This window comes from Neovison vison, chromosome 8 (assembly GCF_020171115.1).
Source record: "Neovison vison isolate M4711 chromosome 8, ASM_NN_V1, whole genome shotgun sequence".
NCBI lineage: Eukaryota > Metazoa > Chordata > Mammalia > Carnivora > Mustelidae > Neogale > Neogale vison.
Window position 1 is genome coordinate 103618097 of NC_058098.1, and position 22687 is coordinate 103640783.

Sequence of the window (22687 nt, forward strand, 5' to 3'; positions counted from 1 at the left end):
TGAGTGGGACAGAGAGTGGTGAGAAAAATGCCCCCAACAAATATAAACAGGCAGCTCCTCGTCTCCTAAGAAGGGACAGTTTGTTCTAAGAGCTTCAGCTCAGTTATCCCATCAGCCTACATGAGATGGACAAAGGAGAGCCTAAAATGTACCGTAGCTAATCCTCTTTAGTATTGATGCAATCCAGAGGGGCAAATAAGATGTACTGTTACTGGCTTTGTTTTTAAACATTGAAATGCAAATCCTGAGACCACCTAAGCAGCCCTGTTTCCATGGTTAGGTCCGTAGCATTGTGCAGGAAGATGAAGCGACAGCAAAAGTGAAAGCTGAGGAAACCCAAGCAATCGCCGACGATGCTCAGAGAGACCTTGAAGAAGCTCTCCCTGCCCTTGATGCTGCTAATAGAGCCCTGGACTCCCTAGATAAAGCGGACATATCGGAAATCAGAGTTTTTACAAAGCCCCCAGATATGGTCATGACTGTTATGGAAGCGATTTCTATTCTCTTGAATGCCAAGTGAGTATATCCATAATCACACGTTACCAAAAATGCATGGGGGAATTGCTTTGGTGTTTTTCCACATTTTCGTTTGTATGTGCTCATTCTCTTCTCTACCTTTTCACAGATTTGGTCAGTCATGCAACAGATTGATTCAACAAGCATTTTTTTGAACATCTGTGTTGCTCTAGATGATGAAAGATACAAAGCTCTTCTCTATAAGGCACATATAGGATAGTGGGGAGAGAGACATGAAAAATAATTTCAAGATATTCAGTATTTGCATAGTACCAGGACTCCCCCCCCCAAAAAAAAATGAGTGCTTGTAGAGAAAAGTGAGCAGGTTTCTGAACGATGATGCTTAGGTGGAAAACGAGACCGTGGGGAGATGCTTATGGACTGGGATGGGGCTGGGGAGGAGGGCAGTGATGACAGCAGGCAAGGTCTTGTGTTTCATCCTGGAGATATGTAGTTTCCAAACCTTCTTTAGTAATACAGACTTTTTTCAATAAAAATTATAAGAAATCTTTCTATGTAAAACTGACCACGCAAGGGTAGAGGGCTCGGGGATCCCTGCCCAACTTCCCTACTTACTCTCTGGCCAGCATCTAAGTGGGGCTGGGGAGTCCTGCAAAGCGCAAACAAAAAGCCCCAGCCAGAGGGGACTGGGAACCACTGAACATTTTCAACATAATCAGCTTTTCGTGTGAGAAAGAGCAATCTGGCAAAAGGTCATGAGGGGCAGGATTGACGGAGAAACATAAAACCAGGTAGAAGGTGATTGTAGTGTCCTGGAAAGATATTTTAAGGACCTAAACTAAGGCAAATGGGTTAAAAATGTGAGTGCTGGGGCATTGTGAAAATAAAACTATTCTTTCTGTAATATCTTACATTTCTAAAACTCTGATTTCTTCTTCTACCAAAATGGGGGTTGGATGAAACGTTAGTCCTTCAGGAATGTCTCCCCAGGAATTGTGGTGTACTTAACTACCAGTGACTGGGATTAGAGTATCAAGATTAAAACGACCCACTGATTGGGGTAATATCTTAATGCTCTCAAAAGAGCACATTCCTTTTGTTCTTAAATTACTTTATTACAGTGCTATTAACTTATCCCATCTGTCTTTCAGGCCTGATTGGCCAACAGCCAAGCAACTTCTTGGTGATTCTAACTTTCTAAGAAGACTTTTAGAGTATGATAAGGAAAACATAAAGCCTCAGATATTGGCAAAACTTCAAAAGTATATTAACAATCCTGATTTTGTGCCTGAGAAAGTAGAGAAGGTGTCCAGAGCGTGTAAATCCATGTGCATGTGGGTGAGAGCGATGGATTTATACTCTAGGGTAGTCAAAGAAGTCGAACCAAAGAGACAAAAGCTCCGTGCTGCTCAGGTATAGTATTTGTGTTGCAACATTTTATACAATTAAAGGCCATGATCATTCATCATTCAAGCTCCTGTGACTTTGAAAATTGGTTTTTGTCATAGCAAAAGAGCTGGGGAGGATTGTTCTTTCAGAAATGACCTCTATAATCAACCCTTTCCCAACATGAAGGGAAAATGAGTTCTTACCATATTCATATCATCAGGCCGGTGATATTTTTGAGGTGCCTTTTCGCTCTAGCGTGTGACGCTCTGGGTTACGTTTGCTACTACTCCTGCACTCTGTGGTGGCTTCTGAGGTTGTAAAGCCTGCTTGAGCCACAGTCGGATGTGAGGCCCCAAGAAGAGCAAAGAACGTTCACAGAGAGCAGTGGGTTACTGACTTACTGACGGAACCGCCTCGCTATAGCAGGGGTGGCAAACTTTCCCTATGAAGACCCGGAGAGTAAATATTCTACATTTTGCTGACTATCGGGTTTCCATGGCAACTCCTGAACTCTCCTATTGCAGCACAGGCACTGCCATCAATAATCCGTGCATGAGAAAGCATAGCCGTGTTCCAACATCACTTTACTTATGCACACAGGAATTTGAGTTTATTCAATTATCATGTGTCAGGAAATATTCTTCTTCTCTTGATTCCCCCCACCCCCCACAACCATTTAAAATTCTAAAGCCAGTCTTAGTTTGCTAACTGTACAAAAACAGGCAGCAGGCTGGATTTGGTTTGCAGACCCCTGCTCTAGAGAACTTGTTAGGAAAGATTAGTTTTCCCAATTGCGTGAATCTTTTATTTATTTCATCATTTAAAGTTAATCCATTGTAGTAACTAATTAATCTCAAATGCTTTGGGATTAATGTGCAATGGTACTTCTGTTTCTCTTTTCCTTTTATGATTTATTTTGTTGGGCTTTGTTTCTTGTTTTGTTCTATTTTGCTTTTACTCTACCTTTGTTTTAACTTTGTATACCATATCAAAATCTTTAAAGACATGAAAAAGAGAACATAAATCCTATTTTTTAAGTGTGTTATAAGTAGGTAAATTTGATTTTCTTTGGGGACCTCGGATTTTCATTTTAATATTTACTTAATTTTATTAGGCTGAACTTGATATCACTATGGCTACTCTGAGAGAAAAGCAAGCATTACTAAAGCAAGTAGAAGATCAAATACAAGCCTTACAAGATGAATATGACAAAAGTGTGAATGAGAAAGAAAGCCTAGGTAAGTAACTCATAAAATTTATCGTGGTCAGGAAATGCCTGATTTTTTAAATTAATTTCAGTTAGCCAACATATAGCACATCATTAGCTTCAGATGTAGAGTTCAGTAATTCATCAGTTATGTATAATACCCTGTGCTCATCATATCATGTGCCCTCCTTAATGCCTGTCACCAAGTTACCCCATTCCCCCACCCACCTCCCCTCTAGCAAGCCTCGGTTTGTTTCCCGTAGTTAAGAGTCTCTCATGGTGGGCACCTCGGTGGCTCACCTGGTTAAGTGCTTGGCTTTGGTTTGGGTCATGATCCCAGAGTCTTGGAATCAAGCCCCTCATCAGGCTCCCTGCTCAGTAGGGAGTCTACTTCTCCCTCTCCTTTTGCCTTCCCCACTTGTGTTCTCTCTTGCTCTGATCTCTCTCTCTCTCAAATAAATAAATAATCTTTAAAAAAAAAAAAGTCTCTCATGGTTTTCCCCCCTCTGATGACTTCCCATTCTGTTTTTCTCTCCTTTCCCCTATGATCCTCTGCCCCGTTTCCTATATTCCACATATGAGTGAAACCGTATGAAAATTATCTTTCTCTGATTGACTGACTTTGCTCAGCACAATACCCTCCAATTCCATCCATGCTGATGTAAATGGTAAGCATTCATCCTTTGTGATGGCTGAGTAATATTCCGTTGTATGTATATACCACAAGAAGATGCCTGATTTTTAAAAGTAGTTTTCAGGCAGTCAGACCTCAGCTTCCATCCAATATGTAGGATGCATTTCCCCAGAGTTACTACACTAACTTTTGAGTGTAACATTAGAGCTGTACACGTGCCATAGTTTCTGCTCCTGAGTGGAAGGCTTATTGGGACATGTTCCACTATAACACGATGTGGCTTATGAATTTGATCCACAAAATAAGTACTACACAGACAGAGAGAGCAATATTCAGCCAGAGTAATGGAGTATCAAAAAGAAGCTGTTTACATGGGAGAGACAAACTTGGACTTGCTTCTGGAATGGGAAATAATGCTGAATTAGTGTGAGGTCTCAGAGATGCATTGACATCATTACTAAGTAATGCTGATGCTGCTATAAACAAAAGCAGTGAACAAACTTCTTATATTTTAGGAAAATATTGAATAACCTAACTTGCTTTTCTTAAAATTTTCTAGCAAAGACTATGGCTCTGACCAAAGCACGTCTGATACGCGCTGGAAAGCTGACGGCTGCATTAGGAGATGAGCAAGTTCGATGGGAAGAAAGCATCCAGAAGTTCAATGAGGAGATATCAAATGTCATTGGGAATGTGTTTATAGCAGCAGCTTGTGTTGCCTATTATGGGGCCTTCACAGCCCAGTATAGGAAATTGGTGAGTAAACTCACTTTCTGGGAGGAGTGGTGACTGGCAGAAGCAGGACAAGGGAAATCATTTCCCTGAGTTTAGAGGGAGGCTCTCCACTGTGAAGGTTCTTCATGATGGAAACTCATTTACACACTCCACAGCCCTCCACCTCCCCCATCAGCCAGCAATGACCTACCCCTAGGATTCCTTTAACACATTTCTTCCTTTCCTTTCCTGCCATAGAAAGTTATCATCACTTCCTTATACAGCTCAAGAACCTGGGGGAAGAAAAAGGGCAGGGGGTCCCCACATAACTTCTGATCAGCAGTGGCATCTAAAGTCAGCTAGGATGGGGCACCTGGGTGGCTAAGTCAGTTGAGCAGCTGAGTCCTGATTTCAGCTCAGGTCGTGACTTCAGGGTTGTGAGATTGAGCCCCACATCAGGCTCTGCATTCAGCTGGGAGTCTGCCTGAGATTCTCTCCCTCTTCCCAAGGCCCCCATGTCCATGCTCGCGCTCTCTCTCTCTCTTTCTCTCTCTCATAAATAAATAAATCTTTACAGTCAGCCAGGATGAAGTGCTCTGAATTGGAGATAGTGCTACAAATGTTTAGGCAATGGGAAGGAGCAGTAAATCAAATTATTTGGAGAAATTTTCAGGCCATTTTTATGAAATGCCTTCCTAAAAGGGTTTCACCTGGATGCCTGGGTGGGTCAGTTGGTCAAGCATCTGCCTTCAGCTCAGGTCATGATCCCAGGGTTCTGGGATTTAGTCTCAAAGCGGACTTCCTGCTCAGTGGGGAACCTGCTTTTCTCCCTCTCCCACTCCCCCTGCTTGTGCTCCCTCTCTCTCTCTCTCTCTCTCTCTGTCAAATAAATAAATAAATTCTAAAAAAATAAGGTTTCATCCTTGCCCTTGAGTTATAAAACCTAGTTAGTAGAGGACTCATAGACTCAGCAGAAGGGTCATCTGGTGCCATGTGAGCAGAGCCAGTGGTGCTTTTGGACCGTCCCATTCATTGAAGGAAGGAACGTACCAACGTCCTCTGCCCCATCTAATAATTGCTAGTAGCACCCACAGTCATTGTAATGACCCCCAATTCTCCACATGCTTCCAGGCTCTCCCAGCAGGGACAGCACACCCCTGGTTGAAGACTACTGTGACAGCATTTGTTGTTTATATGTGAGAAAACTGAGGTTCAGATGAGGGGTGACATGCCCAAAGCCACAGCTGGTTTATGGTATGGTTCAAGGCGCCAGATCTCCATCAGACAACTTCTTGTGTCCTATGCTTTGATGCCAGGATGCAGTGGAGACCAGCAGAACTTGTAACCATGACATTTTGTGTGTATCTTCATTTTGCTGAGTGTTCCTGACTATACAAAAAAGCTTTCCTCCTCCCACAGCTTATAGAGTATTGGATCCAGGATTGTCTATCTCTGGAGATTCCAATCAATCCTTCCTTCAGTCTCATTAACATCCTTGGCGATCCCTATGAAATACGTCAGTGGAACACGGATGGGCTGCCCCGTGACACAATATCAACAGAAAATGGTATTTTGGTTACTCAAGGGAGACGGTGGCCTCTGATGATTGATCCCCAGGATCAGGTGCGTGACACGTGCTTCAGATGCTGAGCAGCCTCCTAGCTCTGCTTCCTGTTCAGCTGTCTGTTCCAAATTGCAAAAGTGGACTTGAACACACTTGTAAGATGTTGGGGATTTAGACCTAGCAGGGAGTTTAGAAGTCTTCTAGACCACAAGGCGCCTGGGTGGCTCAGTCAGTTAAGTCATCTGACTCTTGGTTTCGGCTCAGGTCATGATCTCAAGCCCTGAGTTGGGCTCTGCTTGAGATTCCCTCCTTCCTGTTGCCCCTGCCTAGCTCACTCCCGCGCTCTCTCTCAAATAAATAAAGCTTTTTAAAAAAAGGATTCTAGCCCACGTTCCTAACTTTGTGGAGGCAGAAGGTGAAAGGGAAGAGTCCGCCTGCTCTGCATACTTGATTTTGATTGGTTTTCTGTTTTCTGTGGGAACAGAAATTCATTCCCATATAGTGTTCCGAAAAGGTCTGAAGAGTCAGAATGAAGTCAGAATAGGATGGGTTTTTAGGGCAAGCGTGCCTGGAATTTACAGAATCCTATTATCTGACTCTTAAATCCATGGATTATACTGTTCTAAGAGGGTTTAGAAAAGGGAGCTATTGTCAGAGCAAGAAAGACAAGCTTGAATACATTAAAGATGGGCTTTTTCCCTATATGTCTCCTCTTTATTTGCTCCAAATTTGAATAAAATGGAAGAATCCCAAACACTGGGGTTTAAAAGATGTTTTTATTTGCAGAGGGGTATTTTATTTTATTTTTTTCATCTTTCAAAACTGTTTCTAAATTGAACAAAATTTCTAAACTTTACTCTTAAAAACTTTCACTTTCTAGTCATTTGTAAAACTCTAAGTCCGGTGTCCTGCTCTGTGCTTTCTCAAACAGGCAAACCGTTGGATAAGGAACAAGGAAATGAAAAGTGGTATAAAGATCATTAAGCTTACGGATAGTAATTTCCTACGTACACTTGAAAATTCAATCCGACTTGGTTTGCCGGTCTTACTGGAAGAGGTTTACTTGCTTTTCACTTTTCTTTTCTCCAGTTTGATTTCAGACCATATCTGGAATCTTCTATGGGTCACAGCTGCATCGTGCTGGAAACAACAGTCAGCTCCATTGGCGAATTGCTCAAACCGATTGCTTTGCTCCTTCAACAGTGTACTGTCATGTGGGGAGCATCCAATGACTGAGTGATTTTTCTGATTCCAGACATGGTTTTGGTGTTGATGGGATGGGCTGTTCCCTGACACTGCTGATTCTTGGGCCCCGTGGTGGCTCTTGATGTTGAGCTGCCATGGAAATGCAGAGCGGCAGTGCCAAAGGGCTCCGCTGTCTACAGTGGGGCCTGTCTACACACGCTGATAATGGGAAATCAGCAAACATTCCAGAAGGCATAAATAATATTACTCTGTACCCTTCTAGCCTTGACCAATACAGGCAAGTTTCTGTACTGGGTCCCAGGCCCTCACTCAAACTCTGGAGTTACAGGGGAGGGTAAAGTCTCCCCAGACCTTTGCTGCAGTTATGCTAGCCCCAAACTGGATTCTTAAACCCCGGCTTGCATTGTAACACAGGAGGCCCTAGGGGAATTTCTTCTCTCACCACAGGGCACAAAAGACTTTCTATGACGTTCTGCCCCTGGAAGGTAGGTCTTGTAACTGCAGCTGAGTGCCTGTGGGAGCCGGGGATGGGCCCTGGTCAGCACGCCAGCCAGAGCAGGATATTCTCTGACCAGGCCTGTTGTGCTTTCTGTGACTTGGAGTCAGTCATTAACATGCACCTAGCTGCTTTTTACATTTGTAAAGTGGTATTTTTCCAACTTCCTCTCCACCCATTCATGGGTGTGAAATGGAGTTAGTCCATCTCAACCAGCAATTTTTAATGAAATAGAATAGATGTTTAAGAGCACAAAAATGGTATCATAGGTGGGAATGGAAATTCTATCTCATGAACTTTTAAGAGAACAACCTCTATTCTTCAGTATCATGTCACGGTTTGAAATAGGTTCGTTAACTATGGATTACAGTAAAATTTTGACAGATCCTGAGCCATCCCCCATCACACCCGTGCTGATATAAGGATGTTTTCTCATGAGGTCCAGCAGCAGTGTACATGCCCAAGTTCTTGCCAACGATCAAATTCGCTTTGAGGGAAAGAAAATAACTATCGTTATTTCCACAAACTTTTTGTAAAGAGCCAAGACTTTAGGTTTTTTTAGGTCACATACAGTCCCTGTACAAGTATTAGTCCAGCAAATATTCTTCTTTGTTTTGGTTTGGAATTAAGGTTCTGTTTTTACAACCCTTTCATGGGGTGAAAAATAGTTTTCAGCTTAAGAGCCATACAAACACAGGCCCAGGGCGGCAGGATTTGGCCTGCAGACTGTCATCCCTTGTCTTAGAACAGCCAGGAGAGTAAACAGATTATTAGTCTGGGACCTGTTGAAGGGCCACCTGTGGAGACCCTCCTTTCTCAGATTCTTTCTCATGCGCATGAATGATATGTACAATTCGTCTAAACATCTGTATTGCCTTCATGTGATCTTATTTTCTTAGACAACCGATAAGATAACCACTGGAAAATATACACCGTGAGAGGACGTGAGTGCACAGGGAGAGAAATACCTATGAGATCCCCGGAAAATTGTTCATTCAAAGTAAATTTGGAGACCTAAGAAATCTAGAGAAATTGGTGCCATCAATTTTAATGGCTTTTTTTTTTTTAATTCTATTTTAACTTTCAAGCTTAAAGAAACCTTGGATCCAGCTCTAGAGCCCATTCTCCTGAAGCAGACGTTCGTAAGTGGTGGACGGCTGCTTATTCACCTTGGAGACTCAGACATTGACTATGACAAAAACTTCAGGTTCTATATGACAACCAAATTGCCAAACCCACACTACCTGCCTGAGGTATGTGCTGCTGGTCTGGACTTCCCAGCCCAAGTGGACTATTAATGTGTGTGGGTTTCTGACGTTTGGTGGGCGCTCTCCCCCATCCCTCTTGCCCCTCTGCTCTGCCACCCCCGTTCCTTCCACTGTCCTCCACTCTTGCTTCTCTGCTGCACCCTGATATCGATTGCAGTTGCCCTTGTGCTTGCCATTCAGTCAGACTTGAGTCCCTCCCAACCCGGTCCCTAGGCGCTGCCTTGTCCTCTACCCTTAGCACCTCCTCAGCACTCTGTCCATCTCCCTCTCAGCCCACAGCTGTTTGCATGACACAGAGCAGCTCTCCCTTCTCATTCTTCTCCCTCCTGCAGCTCAAGGCCATTTATGCCCCTCTTGCTGTGGCCCATAAGTGAAACAGGGCTTCACGGAAAGTCTGTAGGGGAGAGGCAGACAAGCCAGTATTAACATTTGCAAATGCCCGTGGCCTACAGCCCCAAATAAAGAAGTTGCTGGCTTGAAAACTCTGGTGACGGCACCATTGGAGAATCATGACTCACACATTCAGTGTGCCTGTACTAAGCCTTCTGGAAGAGGGGGCATCTTGTCCTCACGCATGCCCTTAGACCTTGAGGGGATCTCTGTGAACCTTACTTCCGCACACATCCCTGAGCCGGATGGAAGAACTACTCTTGTGCTGCAGAGCCCAAGGCAGTTGCAATGGAAATGAAGGCCGCTGGGTCTCCTTTCTCCCTTCCTGCTGTCGCTCATCCCCACCCCCACCCCCGCCCCGTGTCTTGGTGCTGCCACAGCTCCAGGCCCGGCTGCACGCTCCACAGGTCTTCCCAGCATGGCGGGTCTCCCCTTCTCCAACAGGGCCCATGCACCGAGGGAAGGAACTTCACAAATCAGAACTTACTCCATCACCTCTCCTCCCATCCCCCCCAAAATAAACTCCTTGCATACACCATTCCAAATGGTATCATTTTCCATTGAGTTGTTGATTTTCTGAAAGCTGCCTGTCTTCACTAACTGTGCTCAGGTTAGATGAAGCAGGCACGCTTCTGGAATAAGAGGAGGGAAATGCCGCTAAAGCCCAGGTCAGCCTTGAGGGGTATAATTTTCTTAGCCACTGCCAGAGCTCACATCCCAAGATCCATGGTGAAGTTTAGAAAAGTGACCAATGCACCGACGACTTACAACTCTCTCACTTATGCATATTTCTGGAGGGAGCACTGCACACCTTACCCAGCACCAGCTCTGTGACTGCGGCTTACTTATTCCTTGTCCTGGATCCTCAAGTCAATTAACCAAAAAGTGGAGATAAAGCCGACTTCAGGGATTTGTTGTGAAGATTAAATAAGAATAACGTGTAAAATATGGGATGTTCAAACACTTTTTTTTTTTGGCTGTTATTCAAGTAATGTCAGAATACTATAGCAACCTTTTTTCATAAAATTATTACAGTGACACTATATATAAAGCCCTATTTATTATCAGTCATCACTTCTTTTCAACTAGGACAAACTATGTACATGTCACTCTGAGTGATATTGGTACCTCATTTGGTCTTCACAAATACCCTATGGTTATAACCATTACCATTCCAATTTTTAAATCTCAGGAACTGAAGTACAGCAGGAATGAGTGTCTTGTCCAACATGCACTAAAGGGTTTACCTGGAATCGGAACTCGATATTTCTAACCCTCTGCTGGCTCACCTTTCCTTAAAGCACCATGTAGGATCTATAACTATGGCCTGTGAGGGACAGGGGTGTCACTTGTACTGCAGGGAAAATCACATTAGGATACCATAAGACACAGTGTGGGTGGTGGGGGTGTGGGTTTGTTCACAACTAGACCTGAGGGACATCCAGCTGGGTAATAATGGGCCCTGTTCTACTAAAGAAAGCACTTCTTATTTTACCCATCTGAACTTAAGCATTTTTATGTAACTCTATGGTTTTCTTTCAGGTGTGCATTAAAGTTACCATTATCAATTTCACCGTAACCAAATCAGGTCTAGAGGATCAACTGTTAAGGTAAAAAAGGGGAGAAGGAGGAGCAAGCAAAGTTTCCTAATATTTTGTTTAGCAATTGTGACAATGAAAGCATTTTTTAAAATATTTTTATTAACATATAACGTATTATTTGCCCCCGGGGTACAGGTCTGTGAATCATCAGGCTTACACATTTCACAGCACTCACCATAGCACATACCCTCCCCAATGTCCATAACCCAACCACCCTCACCCTATCCCCCCACCCCCCAGCAACCCTCAGTTTATTTTGTGAGATTGAGTCTCTTATAGTTTGTCACCCTCCTAATCCCATCTTGTTTCATTTTTTCCTTCCCTACCCCCAACAACCCCCACCAACCTATCAAATTCCTCATATCAGAAAGATAATATGATAATTGTCTTTCTCTAAGGGACTTATTTCGCTCAGCATAATACCCTCTAGTTCCAACCACGTCATTGCACAAAGAAAACATTTTAATGTGTGAAAGCACCACTCATGAGTCCTCAGTCATAAAGGTGATAGAAGTAAATGACCAGATTCTTCATCTCTTCTCACTTCTCTAGCTGCCAGACTTGCTCACAGTCTTCTCAAGGACATCCAGGATATACCCTTAATTCTCAACCATGATTTGGGCCAGGCCTTCAGTCCGGCCCTGCCTCTTCCCCTTCACTGGGGTTTCCAATCTTGGGCAAGTGAATGAAGTCTGTCATCCTGTGGTTCCTTGAGATGTGAGAAAAGCTCCCAAATATAGCTTTCCTGTTTTACTTGTCTCCAGGTGTTTTCTTGGTGTACTTAATTGACCTACATTTGTCCACCTCAAAAAATTAAATACTCTCCTTCAGCACACTCTGTGATTAAATCTCTACTTCCCAAAAATGAGATTATGAATTGTCAATGGTAATTATCAGAATTAGCCAAGAGGTTTATGAGATAAAATAAATTTTAAGGATTTATTGAAGTAATAACAATTACATGGTTAAAAACTCATTATATGTGTGAGTAGATATGTGTATGAGTGTGTGTGTGTGTGTGTGTCTAAATACATTGATGCTGAAGGAAAAGATTATTTAGACCCATGTTCAAAATAAGTTGTCAGGTTCATTGAGTCAAGTCAAAATTGGGTCAAGATCATCCTGATTTATTCCTATTATCACTGAGTTTAAGTCTGGTTTTCCTTGTTTATTTTAGGAGTTTATTTTTGCAGCTGCTAACTTGCTTAACTTTTGCTAAGCTAACTTCTTTCCAGACAAAAGGTATTTCAGCACATTTTACAGACATGTTCTAAGGACATGGCTGAACCGTTTCATACCAGTGTGCTCCCATGAAGAGTTCCGCTTAGTTGTGTCACATGTGAACATGTTAGACTGTGCGGACACCGACAAGTGCCCGGGAAGTGAGAATGTCGAGCCTCCGGTGTAGAGTACAGAATCTCTGGGTTCTAGTTTATACTCCTCTCTTCTGGAAAAATTATTTAAACAAAGGGACTTGAGATGTAAATGGTGTTCATATAATAACTTTTAAAGTTTCTGAACTCGGTTTGTACATAACAAATGAACGATGAGGCCATTCTTCCTAGTGGGTAAAGCACGTGCCCTGGAGTCCGCGAAGCCAGGTGCCAGCCCAGCTCTGCCTCTCAGAGCCACGTGAGCTCAGGAAGTGACCCACTAGGGTCTGTTCCCTCAGCTGCTGTGCCCACCTCACAGGAGCATTCAGAGAATTCCAAGAAAATCTACATAAAACTCTGAGAGGGATGCCTGGCACAGAGTGATGCTTAATAAAGATTAGTTCCTGCAAACATAGGGCTGGGAGCAAATTGGGAAAGCACAAGTGAAGGGAGATCTAAGTTCACATGTTTAGAAAGGGGTGGAGCTGGTAAGGGCCCTTTATTAGACCCAGGCAAGACTTGCTTCATGGATCTTCCATAAAAAGTGCCAGGCACCATTTTCAGCCTGGCACAAGCAAGCATTAGAAACAGAAATTGAGTGATTCGGAAGATCAAGCACTGAGCAGGCTTTCTGAAGAGAAGATGAGCAGAAGCCATGGGGACTATGGTAGGGTGTCAGTTTTTAAATACAAGGTAAAGAATCACAACTAACATGTCATTCAGTGAATAGCCACCGTGCAAACCCAGCAAAAGAGGGGCCTTATGCACTAGGTCTTGGCTAGTGGCATTAGTACTCAGCTGAGCAGCAAAGAAAAATAGAAGCAACTTCAGGGCACTGATAAGGCCATAATTTTAAGTATTCAAACTTTGGTTCCAGTGATGTGGTACGACTCGAAAAACCCGAGTTGGAAGAACAAAGAATCAAGCTCATTGTGAGGATCAATGCTGACAAAAACCAGCTGAAAACTATCGAGGAGAAAATCCTGAGAATGCTCTTTACATCTGAAGGAAATATTCTGGACAATGAAGAACTTATTGACACACTCCAGGATTCAAAGGCAAGTAAAATATTTTTAGTGTTTATAGAAAGTGTGTTGCTTCAGAAGTTACAAATGTCTCTTTTGAGGGTCCTACGAAGTCTTTTATAGCAAGAATGGCGGCCATACCTGGGCTGCCTGGGTAGCTCAAGAGTGAGCCCAGCTGGCAGGGCCTTTCACCCCCCAGTGGAAGAGGAAGTAAATTGTAGACAACTGCTCCTCTTGTCTTGTCTGCATTTTTTTTTTAAGATTTTATTTATTTATTCAACAGACAGAGATCACAGATAGGCAGAGAGAGAGAAGGGAGGAAGCAGAGAGCCCGATGCAGGGCTCGATCCCAGGACTCTGGGATCATGACCTGAGCCGAAGACAGAGGCTTTAACCCACTGATTCACCCCGGCGCCCCACTGACTGCATTTTTTAAATCAAGCATGTAATGTAAAGAACTGGGACAGGATACAAGTTGAAAGGAAAAGCAGTTATAGTCATATTAATATCACCTCCTTCAGGAAGCCTCCTTGGTATGCCCAGCTGGAATTAATCTCCTCCTTGGAACACGTAGCAACTTACCTGACCCTCTTACAACCCTTGGCATTGTTTACCTTATGTCACCATTATCCAATCCCATGTGTTAAATCTCATGTTAGCCTCATGTTAGTTCAATTCGGTGTTGAGTCTGTGACTAGCTCTGCTTGAGATACCTCTACCAAGGGCTAACCATGGTGCCTTGTACATAACTGGTGCTCAGTAAAAATGTCAACGATAGTACAATGAAGTTAAACATATAATCTTGGACTAAATTGTTTCTCATTCAAACAATTTTAAAAGTATACTGGGAATACAGCCTAGAAAATGATTTTCATCCATTCATGAGAAACAGAAAGTAATTTACTAAAAAAAAAACAAAAACAAAAACAAAAAAAAAAACACACTTCTTTGATATGGAGTACAGAAGGTTATATTCTTTACCTTTCATTGACATCAAAAATTATACTTCTTTATAGCCTACAGTTCTTGAGATCTCAGCATTTAAACAATAATTCTGGGTCTCCCATTTCTTTTCTCTCTTCACTTGTTTGTCAGTCTCTTTATCCTCTTTCCATTCATTCTTCCTTGGTTTTTAGCTTCTGGAAGTTGATGGTTAACTCATTAATTATTATTATATTTTATCAAAACTTTACATATGGGGCACCTGGGTGGCACAGTTGGTTAAGCGTCCGACTCTTGGTTTCATCTGAAGTCATGATCTCAGGGTGGTGGGATTGAGCCCCACTCTGGGCTCCACACTTAGCACAGAGTCTGCTTCAGATTCTCTCTCTCTCTCTCTCCCTCTCCCTCTGCTTCTCTTGCTCATGCTCTCTAAACAAACAAACAAAGCTTTACATGCAAATCACTTAAGGAATGAAATATTTGTACAAGGTTTGCTATAGCATTCCCTGCCTTCTCTCTGCCCACCACCACCACCACTACCACTAATGACTTCCTCCATAAAAACAACTATGTTCATCTTTTTTGTTTTGATTATTTGGGGTTTAACATCTTTTCTCTAAATCAGAGACTCATATTGCTCCTTTCTGAGTTTTCCCTTTATACATTCACTGTTGTCTATACTTTTATCACTCACATACATACATACACACAAACACACACACCCTCTTTCCATCCCCTAGCCTGCCACTGTACTCATATCCTGAATACAGTTAAATATCCAGTGTTTACATTGCCTGGAAGTATGAAGATCTGGGTGCAAGTATTTTAGGGGGCTGAGGACAGGAGAAGAGCTAGGGTGTCAGCATCCATTGTGCATACATTTACTTAATCTCTTTGTTTTCATTATGGTACCCATTCCTCAACTGTCCCTGTCTTCCTGCCATCAAAAAAATCCTCTCTTTTAATTTCCCCGGGGATGAAACTTAAGTTTTTCAGTCAGGGTGGGGAAAGGACATCCCCTGACTGGTGGGGAGATGACTTGGGAGTCTATAAACCAATTATTATTTTAGGCCCTTCCCACTTCCAGGAAATCAAAGCCTTTGAAGGGGATTCTACTTTACACATTGGGTCACTTTTGGCTTTCTCCTTTGCCAGCTTTGGAATCTATTTTCCTGAATCTGCTAAGTCATTACCACTCTACTCTCTGCTTTCCAGTTCTCAAAATTTTATTGATATTTCCTCTTCCACTCTTCCTATCTTTGTGGGTTTGCACTGTTTTTAAAAATCCCTTTACTATAATGGTATCATGATGTCAGTAGGGCATAAGATAGATACATGTGTTCTGACTGCCTTCTTTCTCTGTAAGCGGGTTTCGGTGTCTACAGGTAGTTGCCTTAAAGATATTCTTTCTGGGACGCCTGGGTGGCTCAGTTGGTTAAGCAGTTGCCTTTGGCTCAGATCATGATCCCAGCATCCTGGGATCCAGTCCCACATTGGGCTCCTTGCTCGGCAGGGAGCCTGCTTCTCCCTCTGCCTCTGCCTGCCATTCTGTCTGCCTGTGCTTGCTCTCTCTCCCTCTCTCTCTCTGACAAATAAATAAAATCTTTAAAAAAAAAAAAAGATATCCTTTCTATCCGGTGGTAATAGGACTGATTATTCCTGGCCTGTATTTCCTGCCACTTCCTGCCTATACTTTGTACTCCCTTAAACTCCCAGAACCCTCATTTTATTTTATTTTTTTAATTATCTCTACCCCTAACATGGGGCTTGAACCCACAACCCTAAAATCAAGAGCCACATGCTCATTTTAAAATATATGTCATATTCCCTAATCATTGCTGAGGTCTCAAGTCTATTGGGCATAATATCTGTAAGTAGTTACTAAGCTCAACTGAGATATATAGTATAGTGTTCTCTGGCAAAAAGAAGAAAGTAGTCCACTTTGTTTTCTCTTTAGCCCTGGATTCTTCATTATCAGGGACTTGGGGTCCTACAAAGAATAAAGAATTGTTTGCAGGTGGGTCTCATTGGTCCAACTACTCCCATATCAACTTCCTTTTTCCTACTCATATGTAAATGCTTTAGTTGAGTCCGGTATTGAGACTGAGGTCTTCCACTCAACTCTACCCTCTTTTGTCCCCTTAGGCTTCTATGTGGTCAATACAGAGAGTTTGAGCCTTTGATTTCCTGGAAAAAATCTCTGAGTCCCCCCTTTCCCTCTCTTGGAGGACAAGGGTTGACAGTCTAGAACTTAGCCACTAGCCACATGGGGCTACTGAGCACCTGAAATGTGGCTAGCCTGAATTAAGATGTGTTGTTAGTGTAAAATGCACACCAGATTTCAAAGATTTAATCCAAAAAAAAAAAAAATTAAAAATCCCAGTAATTTTTAAATGGATTACCTGCTAATATAAAAAACATATATTGGATTCTATTGGGCTGAATAAAATTATTGTTGAAATTAATTTCATTTGTTTCCTTTACTTTCAATAAACTGAGAAAAGATAGAATTATATATGTGGCTCACATTATGTTTCTATTGGCCAGTGGGGTCTAGACAGAAAGCTTGTTCAGACCCCCTTTGAGCTCTCCTTTCAATAGAGCCAATACCGAACAGCAGTTCCCACAGTGGTTTTTCATGGCCACTGCCCTAGACCCTTTGACTTTCTAGAAACAAATTCCCAACCCAGGAATATCCAGCTGAAAGAAATGGGGGTTGGGAGAAGAGGTTAGATGGGCAGCAATATAGAGAGACAAGGGAGCCAGAGAAGGGAACCTTAGCCCATTGGGCAAAAGGCTCCCCAGAACCACTAACCGAAAACAGAAAACCAAAAGAACAGCAAAGACCTTGCAACTATCTCCAACAACAACAACCCTTCACAAACAAACCTATCCCCAGGTTGCCCTTTGTCTACACCTGGGAACACTAGGGAAAGAAAGAGCATCTTAGTCTTCCTTATTACTCCAGAGTAGAATGTGATACCACTTCCTGCACCCTCTCTCCACCCTCCTCTTTGGGGCAGTTTTGCAGATGCCCCTTCTCGCTTCATACCTTCTTCCATTATGCGAACCCTGTATCATGTGAGCACTGCTCATGGGCACATCAGGGAGCAACTGGGAGTGCTGTGTTAGTGCTTCCCTTCCAGAAGTCACTCAGAGTCAAGTCTCAGGGAAGTGCTGTTCCTGCTTGTCAGGGCTTTTTGTGTCACCTGTTCCTGTCTGCCTGTTCCAAGTTCTGGAAGGAAAGAGGTGTCTCTCAGACAGAAGGTCATGGAGTCCTGAGATTCAGTTGTTCTATCTGGGGACCTCCTCATTATGATAATCACTAATTCACTGTATCCTCATTTCTTTCCTAGACCTAACTGGATATACTCCAAAACTCCTACCATTTTTCTTCTTTCTAAACGGATCCTTAAGAACTTGTTTTCATATCTTTATTCAGATCACTTCTGGTGCCATTAAAGTCAGACTAAAGGAAGCCGAGTCCACTGAGATGATGATCAATGTCGCTCGTGAGAAGTACCGCCCAGTAGCCACTCAAGGCTCCGTCATGTACTTTGTTATTGCGAGCCTCTCAGAAATAGATCCTATGTACCAGTATTCGTTAAAATACTTTAAACAGGTAAGTGTGTTGTTTTGTCAGTGAACTTTATTTCTTTGGCTTCCCTTTAAACCCCATTGAGTTACTTTTGCCTCAGACAGTTCGTGAGTCTAGTTATCAAGTAAGACCCCCTAGGAGTTCGGAATTACCCGTCCAAGAGCACCTCCATCTGCCATGTGTTCTCAACACTCAGGTGTCCAGTATGCACAGAAAACTACAGAGGAAGAAAAGAAAGATTTTCTTTTGGCTTCCTCGGCTAACTAGCTTGTTGGTTTTCCTTCTTGCCTGCCTTTCTTTTTTCCTTTTAAGAGTCACAGTTCCATGCTGTTTGTCTATACCATCTCTACCATAACCCAACTTCCTTTCCACCGTTAGATTTTTCTGTGCTGTATCTCAAGTCTCTGACAGCATTGACCTTAAGCAAATTGGTTTCTGCATTTTTTATCCCCCAGAACTTTCTATACAATAGGCTATCCCAACCCCTCACCACACCTCCCCAACTATTTTTAGACAAATCGTACATGCCCTGCTCTCCTGTCCTTGGTTCCTTCCCACTTCCGAGCACCCCCAGTAGCGCGTTCTGTTCACCACGAGGTTTCTCTCAGCTACCAGTGGTGTCAAGGTTCGCCATGCTTTATTTTGGCACTAAGCATCACATCTTCACGGGATTTTGAACTTCTTTGCTTCTTTTAGATTGTTAAAGAAAGCTCAATCCTCTTTTCTTCTAAGTGTGTTAAAAAACAAAAGAGGATTGAAAAGAGGATTGAGGTGTTAAAAAACACCTCCATTTCCCTTTGTCAACCCAACTTTGGGGAGAATTAACAAGGGCTTTCCCTTAAATTGTGGAGAAAATTCTAACACATTGGTCCCACAACCTAACAATGATCTTGGGGGAGAGCAAAGAAAAGCATATGACCTTACCTTGCCCTTATGTCTCTCACCCCAAAATGATTATCAAATCCAAGTTAAGGATATGAAAAAACCGGTGGTGCCAGCTCACCTCTATTTTCCCGTGTTCCGCCTCACATCAAGATGATACTTTCTGAATACTGTCAAGAGTTCAGCAGTGGTTCATTTCTGAAAAATGGGGAGAGGAAAGGGAATGCAGAAAATAAATATCACTTATCAATCTGGGGATGAATTCTAGACATTTTCATAGTACAGTAGTCCTCTCCTGTGCTGCTATTTACCCACTGACTACGGGGCCCAGAAGCGAAGGAGTGAGGAGCAGTGATTTTTTTTTTTCCTCCATAGAAATTGAATTAAGTCAGAGACATTGATAGTGCTTTCTTTCCCACAGTTGTTCAATACAACAATTGAAACTTCTCTAAAGACAGATGATCTGCAGCAGCGCTTGGAAATACTGCTGGAACAAACTCTTCTAACTGCTTATGTCAATGTTTCAAGAGGACTTTTTGAACAACATAAGCTCATCTATAGCTTTATGCTCTGTGTTGAGATCATGCGTCAGCAAGAAAACTTAACTGATACTGAATGGAATTTCTTTCTCCGGGGTTCTGCAGGATTAGAAAAGGTACCTATCTCATGTTTGGATTGTAAAAGTTATTCTAGATAGGGCCTACAAGCACCTACCAGTGGTCTGCAGTGGCTGAAGGTGATACTTTTGGCCATGTGGCCCAGCGGGACAGGCTCTGGGGCCCCGGGGCCAGGCTGTCACTTAGCTCTATCTCCAGTAGCTGGGCAAGGTTAGTAAATGTAGCCTCTTTAGGCAGCGCTGTCCTCATCTATACAAAAGGGATGTCGGGAGTAACCAATGGGCTAATAGATGTGAGCATGTTTTGAAAAGCTGGCCATCTTACAAACATGAAGAGTTAAAATTCAATCAATGTTGTAATTCACAGACTTGGCAATACTGTTTGGGAGATCATGACTCCCTCTTGCCTGGACACATCTTTCATTATAAAGCACAGGAACTAATATGACTGAACTGCCGCCTTCACGAATACTGTAATAGGAGCTCTCCTGCAGTTTCCTTCTTTGTGTTCATCCTTTTGTCGAACTTGCCCCAGCCGCTTAAACTAGTCTACCTCACCCACACACCACAAATTGGGTAGCCCACAGAAGTGAGCAACAGCCCCCCCAGCTCTTACCTACAGTTCCAGCTTAGCCCCACTCTAGATGCCCATCTTGAGCCCCGTCTTCGGTCTCTGCAGACGCCACTATTTGAGCCCTGCATATCACTGAGAGGTTGGACTTCATGCCTTTTTTATTTAACTCTCAGTGCCCTATGTTCCCAGGACAAGCCCAGACAGGACCTCTCCACCAGACATCCTTCCTTCCCAATCCCCACCCATCTCGCACACGTGCATATTCTATTAATCCTTGCTTAAAGCAATCTTAACTTCATAATCCCAATTCACACTTCAAAGAGCTTGCTATGTGTTTTAATTTTTTTTTAAATTTTTATTTATCTAAAAAAATTTTTTTTATTTATCTATTTGATGGACAGATCACAAGTAGGCAGAAGGAGAGAGAGGACGAAGCAGGCTCCCCACTGAGTAGAGCGCCTATGCGGGGCTCAATCCCAAGACCCTGGGATCATGACCTGAGTAGAAGAATGAGGTTTTAACCCACTGAGCCACCCAGGTGCCCCTTGCTATGTGTTTAATAGAGTTTAACAGCTCATTTATCTCTCTCAGTATTCTTCTTATGTGAGTTTCTAATTTTATCTCTAGCCTGCAGATAGACAATTAGGCACAGAGATTAAATAACTTTTCATGTTCACATACTTAATAGGGTTTGGAGCCAGTGCTGGAACCCTCAAGTCAGTCTGTAGAGCCTGCCTCCTACCCACTTCACTCTGTTGCTGACTATTAGTGGGTCACTCAGCCAGGCTCTTCCCAGTGCTTTATCATCCTTCTCACAGCATTCTGTTAACAGCCTTATTTACAGTTTTCTCAAGCAGATGCTTGAAGATGTTAAAGAACTTTCCAGAATCAGATAACTAACGCATGACAGAAACTGATTCAAACCTGAGCTTCCAAAGCCCATGAGCATTCCAGTACTACCTGCTACTTCTCATGAGCCACATATTTTGAAAAGAAATGTAAAATATGTTTTAAATGCCATCAAACAAAAAACTTAGAAATCATCTTAAGATACTTCTCAAATTTTTTATTAAACCTTCTTTTCTTTTATCACAAGGAAATTGGAATGATTCTTGGCTAATTTTTTTAATAAATATGTTTGGAAGATATCTTTTTATCTAGTTACTTTATTTAGTTACTAATATCTTAATACCGGTATTTTCCATTTTTACCCTAATGCTACATAGCAACAGAATCAACAGAATAGAAAAGCAAACTGCATGATCATCGTAGTAGACACAGAAAAAACATTTGACAAAACCTGACACCTTTTCATCATAAAGACACTCAACAAACTATAAATAGAAGAGAACTCCCTCACCTAGATAAAGGGTACGGACACAAATCCACAGTAACAACATACTTAGTGGTGAAAGCCTGGGTGCATTCTCTGTAGGATCAGAAACAAGACTAGCATGTCTCTTCTAACCATTTCTTTTCAGCGTTGCACTGGAGATCCTTGCTAGCTCAATTAGGCAAGAAAATGAAATAAAAAACATCCAGATGAGACAGGAAGAAGTATCTCTATTTGCAGAGAAGATTTTGTATATAGAAAATACTAAGGGACCTACTAAAAAATAATTGAAGTATTAGAATTAGTAAATGAGTTCAGCAAGTTTGCAGTATACAAGATCATTATACAAAATTAATTTGTATTTCTCACAGATGCTTGCAAGGGACAATATTAAAATGCAATTAAGAAAAAATCCATTTACAATGGCAGTAGAAAGAATGAAATACATAGAAAGAAATTTAACAAAAGAAGCTCAAACTCATACTCTGAAAACTACAAAACATGTTGAAAGATATTTGAGGACCTAAATAAGTGGGGGGGGAAATCCCACAAACATGGATTAGAGGCTTAGTACTGTTAGGATGGCAATACTGCCCAAAGTGGTCTACAGACTCAGTGAAATCCCCATCAGAATCCCAGCTGACTTCTTTGTAGAAATCAGTGAGTTTAAAGTTCATATGAAATAGCAAAGGATCCAGATCCCAAAACTCACTACAAAGCAGCAATAATCAAGACCATATGATACTAGCACAAAGACAAATGGATAAATGAAATCAAATATGAAAGTCTAGAAATAAAAGCATGTGTCTATAGTCAACCAATTTTTTATAAGATTGCCAAAACAATTCATTGGGAACAGTAGTCTTTTTAACAAATGGTGTGGGCCAGCTGGGCCACATGCAAAACAGTAACACTAGATCCTTATATCACACCGTATATAACTTAAAATGTATCAAAAGCCTAAATATAAGAGCTAAAGCTCTTGTTAGAGCACATGGGAAGAAGTGTTCATGATTGCATGTTTCACAATGGATCCTTAGATATGATACCAAAAGCATGAGCAACAAAAGAAAAAAAAATAGATAAATTGGATTTTATAAAAAATAAGCATGCTTTTGTTTTAAAGAAAACTTAAGAAAATGAAAAGACAATGCACAGAATGGGAGAAAATATTTGCAAATCATATCTGAGAAAGGATTTGTATCAGGAATATATAAAGAACCCTTATAACTCCACAATAAAAAGACAAATGACCCAATTTAAAAATAAACAAAGCTCCTGTATAAATATTTCTCCAAAGAAGATATACATAAGCACATGAAAAGATGTTCAACATCATTATTCATCAGGGAAATGCAAATAAAACCTTAAGGAGATAGCATTCATCCCTACTAGAAT

The 22687-nt window shown here is 42.0% G+C and overlaps 1 protein-coding gene across 1 annotated transcript in view; it reads left to right on the forward strand.

Moving 5' to 3' along the window:
- DNAH6 (dynein axonemal heavy chain 6) overlaps positions 1–22687 on the forward strand; it is a 223832-nt gene that overhangs the window by 131423 nt on the left and 69722 nt on the right. Inside the window, exons 50-60 of the mRNA XM_044261526.1 lie at positions 281–516; positions 1629–1890; positions 2981–3104; positions 4267–4463; positions 5841–6044; positions 6917–7042; positions 8776–8940; positions 10888–10955; positions 13197–13377; positions 17729–17908; positions 19188–19421. Of these exons, the coding sequence (XP_044117461.1) occupies positions 281–516; positions 1629–1890; positions 2981–3104; positions 4267–4463; positions 5841–6044; positions 6917–7042; positions 8776–8940; positions 10888–10955; positions 13197–13377; positions 17729–17908; positions 19188–19421 (1977 nt within the window). The remainder of the gene's footprint in view (positions 1–280; positions 517–1628; positions 1891–2980; positions 3105–4266; positions 4464–5840; positions 6045–6916; positions 7043–8775; positions 8941–10887; positions 10956–13196; positions 13378–17728; positions 17909–19187; positions 19422–22687) is intronic.